A 6,453-nucleotide genomic window follows, 5' to 3' on the forward strand; every position below is an offset into this window, starting at 1 on the left:
ACCAGGCAGGCTTTAACGTGGAACCCACAAGGAAAACGAAAGAAGGGAAGACCAAAGATGACATGGAGACGAGCGGTACAAGCTGAAATTGAAAAAGCGGGGACATCATGGAAACAGATAGAAAAGGATGCTCAGGACAGGCTTCGTTGGAGTAATGTTGTTGATGGCCTGTGCTCCACTGGGAGTTAAAAAGGGCAAGAGAGAGAAAGATGCAAGGAAAGATAGACGAAGAGAAACTTTTAGTAAAACAATGACACACAAACCCATAGGACGAGACAAACAAATGAGGAAACTTTGGAACATGAGGAGAAATACTTTTTAAAAAACAAAACACATTTTCCTATACAAAATGGACTTCCATACTCGGATCCTCAAAAATGCATTAACCCTACCCGTACGCATGGGGTCATTTTAAATCCTCGAGGTTGTATTCTTCACATTTTAGAATACTTCTAGTGTGAAGATCTTTGAAACTCAGTATTTCTCAAAAAATCATTTTGACAGACTGTTAGATCAAAGCAAAGCGTACGGATGGGATTAACGAGTAAATTTCCTCTTTGAAAAGTGGAGGCACAGAGTTCCCCATGTTGTATAGATACGATAGTAAAACACGACGTACGGATAGGGTTAAGTGGTGGCACAGAGTTCCCCATGTCGTATGGATACGATAGTAAAACACGACGTACGGATAGGGTTAAGTGGTGGCACAGAGTTCCCCGGGCCGTATGGATACGATAGTAAAACACGACTCACAGACAGGTTACATAGGTTTATTGTACTGGTAGGCAGCTGTGGATTCGGACAGAAACATAACAATAACAACAATCGCTCTCACCTTTCTTTCCCGTTAGACTCGAGTCAGCAAATATGTCATCGTCCTTATCAACGGCCGATTTGGAATTCCCCTTCGCCTTTTCGGCCGGCGCCTTCACGGATGACGATCCAAACAAATCGTCGTCGTCACTAAACACATTAGAGTTAGCCCCCTTTTTGCTTGCTGCGGAGGAGGAGGAGGGCACGGGGGGAGGAGCGAACAAATCATCCTCGTCCAGAACTTTGGACACGTCGTTCGCCTTCCCCTTTCCAGAGCTCGTAGAAAATATATCGTGGTCATTGTCAGCAGCGGTTTTGCTCTTCGCTGTAGGCACTTTTGTCGCACTCGCGTCGGTTTTTCCCGCACCACTTTTGGACTTGCTGGCAGGCGGGGCGGGAGACGAACCAAACAAGTCGTCGTTGTCGTTGTTGTTTAAGGCTCCGTTGTTACTAGCACTGGAGTCGGAGGAGAAAAGATCGGCGGCCCCCGCTGAAGGTTGGGATTTTTTACCGCCGAATAAGTCTTTCCCGAATAAATCGTCGTCGGGTTTAGAGGTCGCCTTCTCACCACCGCCCTTCAGGGAAGTTTTGCTCGTCAATGAAGGCCCGTCTAACAAATCATCATTTCCGAACAAATCCCCAGATTTGGTCTTTTTCTCCGAGGAGTCTTCCCCGCCGACCTTTGAAGCAGCCTTGACCTCTGACGACGCCGGTACTGACCCAGACGCGCGGGAATCGGCGTCATCGCTAGTTGCGGGAGTGTTGTGGGGGGTGGCGGCCGGGTCAGGGAGGTCGGGGAGTTCGGGGATGGTGGGCGTGGTTGGGCTAGTCGGCTCGTCGAAGCTGATGCCCGAGTTTGTGGCGGCCAGGCGGCGCGCCTTGCGGCTCTGTGGACGTCTGCGGCTGATCACTTTCACTCGGTCCTGGGAGGGAGGGAGGGGAGGGAGGGAATGAAAAAAGAGAGAAAAAAAGAGTTTTACGGCACTTGCTATACAATAAGGTCATATAAGTGCCGAAGACTAGAGGAGTTACAAGGGAGTAACAAACACAATAAAGAAGGAGGAGAGATCGGGATGATAGAATGATAGATATTTGGTAGGAAAGAAGAAGCAAACCACACTAGAGCATCCGTCAACCACCCATTGGAAAGAAAAAAGGAAAAGATAAAAAAAGAAAATGAGAGAAAAAGTGATGAAAAGGTGAAAAACAAATATTACAGCAGGCCACAGCACACATATAGTGAGATCGGTGAGACTTGGAGATCTTTTCATTACGTACAAATTTTGTATGACGAGTTTTAAATACAAAGAAAACTATAAATTTGAGACCTAAAAATCTGTTCTCTACGTGCATGTTTCAGTCAGAGTTTTACGGCACTCGTAACACAATAAGGTCAAACAAGTGCTGAAGAGAGTAACAAATCCCGCCAGGCATCCGATCCGACGTGCCCTTGGGAAAAGCACTTAACTTTACACAAATGTTCCTCCCTTCACCCAGGTGGGAATGGGTACCCGGCCATAGACAGCAAAAGATTTTGTCCGTTTTTTTATATATAGTGTCAGTGCGTGAAATCGACAGCTTGCACCGTTTGCTTCCCAGGAAGCTAAAAATGTTTCTGAGTGTTCATATGAGCGCCAGAAGATTAGAGGTGTTACAAGAGAGTAACAAACATAAAAAAGAAGGAGGGGGAGACAAGGATGATAGATGTTTGATAGGAAAGAAGGAGCAAACCACACCACAGCACCCGCCAACCACCCACTTTCGAGCCTCAGCTCGGTCCGACGTTGTGTCCTTGGGAAAGACACTTTACACGAACTTCCCACTTGGCTCGGTCCTATCGGAGACGGGCGTTAAACTAGGAGGTCCCTCCTCTTAAATAACCTAATAGTGTTGATAGGGGCGTTAGCCCCATACCATTTCATATCCCCCTCACCACGCTCCCCCCCCCCTCACCTTGCTGGCACTCTGCAGCGTCTCGGTCTCGGCCGGTTGGTCAAAGTCCACCGACTCGGATCTCTCCAGAGACTTGCTCAGCGACGGGTGGGTTGCCCCCGGCAACAAGGCCGCCGGGTTGAAGGTGGGCGATTTCTGAGTGAACAGGAGACAGGGGAGGGTGTAAACACTACCTTAACCCACAAATGTTAGTTTAGTTTAGTAGAAGGTTTTACGGCGCTCGCAACTGCATAAGGTCATATGAGTGCCAGAAGATTAGAGGTGTTACAAGAGAGTAACAAACATAAAATAGAAGGAGGGGAGATAAGGACGATAGATGTTTGATAAGAAAGAAGAAGCAAACCACACCAGAGCACCCGCCAACCACCCACTTATCCCAAAATGTAAACACTACCTTAGACCATAATGTAAACACTACCCTAACTCCTAACCCAAAATGTAAACACTACGTTATCCTAAAATGTAAACACATAAGACCAAAATGTAAACACATAAGACCAAAATGTAAACACTACCCTAAGCTAAAAATGGAAAAATGCAAAATGTAAACACAGCCTTAGACCAAAATGTAAACACCACTTGTCTATACACAAAATCCCTCTCTGAAGCATTCTCTTCGGAAGAAAACAAAACAAAATAGATGGAGATGGAGAACATAGAGATGGGGGCTGGGGGGGGACAGCTGACACCTCAGAGAAAGTGGCACTGACAGACTCTTGTTGAACGGCAAAAGTTTTAGTCTACATTAGGCAGGCTAGCACGATGCCATGCACACAGTCCACTCAATCCAAGCCCACTGTACTTTTAGTCAGAGTTTTACGGCACTTGCAAAACAATTAGGTCATAAAATTGCAGAAGATTAGGGTTATTACAAGAGAGTAACAATAAAAACACAAAAAAAGAATGTGGGGAGATAAGGACGATAGATGTTTGATAGGAAAGAAGAAGGAGAGATAAAGACGATAGATGTTTGATAGGAAAGAAGAAGGAGAGATAAAGACGATAGATGTTTGATAGGAAAGAAGAAGCAAACCCCACCAGAGAACCCGCAATCTAGTTCCATGTGAAGACTTTTTATGTTTACATTTCAGTAAAACTGGAAGCTTAGGTCATAAGATTACAAAATCACACACACTCACACACAAAGGTATATATATTAAAAAATTGCCTAATAACAAATGCCTCCAAATCAACCCGCAACATGCTAAAAATCAATCAAGAAAGGCAAGCAAAAAATGGGGCACAACACGTCTAAGAAAATGGGACAAAGTTCACCATAGTGTGGTTCCCTCTTAGTCTTATTCAGAGATCAGTGCTACAAGGTCCCAATGAACCCACCAATATATTTACAGAGTAAACAAATATACCACCGCTGCCAAAGTTACTCCCTAACTTACGATAATAGCAATAATAATAAAAATAAAAAATAAAATAATAGTAATAATAATAAAAATAAAAAATAAAATAATAGTAATAATAATAATATTAACAATAATGGTAATAATATTAATGATAATAATAAACGATAACATTTCTATTTCTGGCTCTTTTCACAATTTGAACAATTACAGTTCTCTTTAAACAAGAAAAAAAAAAAGTTTTGCCCCACAGAAAGATTTGACTGTCAGTGTTAATAATTAGCATCTCTCATTAGAATGTTCATATTGAAATCCACACTACTTTCCTTTCCTCCGCTGCTCTGAACGTAACTGTCAAAACAAAACTGTGCGCAAACAAACTTTTCTGAATGTTCTAGAATCAGTCATGGTATTTATACATGTAAATGTCGAGTGAACAGCCCTTGCTGTAGACCATGGACATGCACTACATGAAAGCAATTATCATTAATTATCATATTTATTATTATTATTATTAATTTTTTATATTATCATCATTAATAATCATATTTTTGTTATCATCATCATCATTATTATCATTATTATTTTCATTAATTATCATATTTATTTTTATTATTATTATTATTATTATTATTATTAAGCGAGTACCGATTTGCTGGTTGCAGGAAGGAGTTGTTTCTGGTGGGTTTTTTGGTGGGTTTTTATGTTGTTTAGTTTAGTTTTAGTAGAGGTTTTACGGCGCTCGCAACTGCATAAGGTCATATGAGCGCCAGAAGATTAGAGCTGTTACAAGAGAGTAACAAACACAAAAAAGAAGGAGGGGAGATAAGGACGATAGATGTTTGATAGGAAAGAAAAAGCAAACCACACCAGAGCACCCGCCAACCAACAACGTTTGTTGTTGTGAAAATGATGATATCCAAATATCCAAATAAGGAAGAAAAGTTCACATCTCAGCAAGCGGGAACATTTCTAAAGGTTTCAGGGGATAAAAACACAGCAAAAAGGTCCAAACGTTGAGTCCATAATGTCAGCAAGCTGTTCAATTATTGTTCTGTATAGTTTTTGTCAGAGTTTTACGGCACTTGCAACACAATAAGGTCATATATAAGTGCCGAAGAATAGATGCGTTACAAGAGAGTAACAAACACACAAAAAAAGGAGAGATAAGGATGAATGATAGATGTATGTTTGATAGGAGAGAAGGAGCAAACCATACTAGAGCACCCACCAACCACCCAGGAAAAACTCCCACGTAGGGCGTTCAAGAATTGGTGGTTATAGTGGTCTGCCTCAATACTTACATCCTCCAGGCCGCCACGAGACTTAGGCTTAGGCTTAGGCTTGACGACCACCACGTGGGAGGAAGTGGCTTTTGGTTTGGGGGCAACGGCAGAGACGGGAGAGGACAACACATCCAGGGGGTCAACGAAGCTGGGCTGGAAGCATGGAGGTCAGGGGTTAGGGGTCAGGGGGGCAGGATGTCATGGGGCAGAGGTCAGGGGGTCGGCAGACAAAGGGATAACATGTACGTAAATGTGTATGTCGCTTTTAAGCACAAGGGGGTCATCCCGAAAAATGCTGTTTAGAGAAAATCGAAGGTAAAGTTTTTGGACCCTTGTTCAGTTTCTTTAAAAGACAAGGAGAGTTTTCTCTATAACCAAACAAATATACACACTAATGAAACCAAACTCTTCCTATAGGTAGGGCAATGCCCACTTTTGGTGCAGGTCAAGATTTCTGGAAACCCCCGAAATCTGGGTTAGCCCACTTGTCCTTAAAAGCGATATATATATATATATATATATAGTGATAGATAGATAGATAGGCACTTTACACAAGTCCCCATTTGTCTCGATCCTTTCGCGGATGGACGTTGCACTCGGAAGCCAGGCTTCTTACACAGCCTAACAGTGTTGTAAAGGAAAATTGTTCCCGCATCCGATCCGGACATACGGGATTGTCTTGGTAATGAGACAACTTCCTGAGCCTTCGGAATTTATTGTGGTTGGGTGGACAGTTCCTTTCCCCGCCGCCTTTACTTTCGAATTCGAAATCCGTGTCCGAACCGAGGCTCGAATCCGGACCGGACTTCCCGCTTCTGAGACGAGCGGAAATAGTGTTGAGAGGAGCGATACCCATAGACGCAAGCTCAATGCTTCATTATCGGATCTCAATTTTAATAGTGTGGAAGAAGGTCATTACGAAGAGAAGTTTTGATAAGTCAGATTTTCACAGTTAAAAAAGGACATACGACAGGAAGAGATGAGGTCGTGTGATATGGACTATCACCATTGAGAGGAAAGTGGTGAAATCAAGATCAGACAAT

At 42.9% G+C, this 6,453-nt stretch overlaps 1 protein-coding gene across 2 annotated transcripts in view; it reads right to left on the reverse strand.

Annotated features, from left to right (window-relative positions):
* The window catches only part of LOC101861854 (WASH complex subunit 2C), a gene marked incomplete at its 5' end in the record, with an annotated part of 25,511 nt that overhangs the window by 5,196 nt on the left and 13,862 nt on the right, over positions 1 to 6,453 (reverse strand). The window contains 3 exon segments of one of the 2 annotated variants that reach the window (XM_013089478.1): positions 836 to 1,736; positions 2,767 to 2,901; positions 5,429 to 5,563. In XM_013089478.1, the coding sequence (XP_012944932.1) occupies positions 836 to 1,736; positions 2,767 to 2,901; positions 5,429 to 5,563 (1,171 nt within the window). 2 annotated transcript variants of the gene reach the window in all.

The sequence above is a fragment of the Aplysia californica genome, unplaced genomic scaffold, assembly GCF_000002075.1.
Source record: "Aplysia californica isolate F4 #8 unplaced genomic scaffold, AplCal3.0 scaffold00960, whole genome shotgun sequence".
In the NCBI taxonomy this organism is placed as follows: Eukaryota; Metazoa; Mollusca; class Gastropoda; order Aplysiida; family Aplysiidae; genus Aplysia; species Aplysia californica.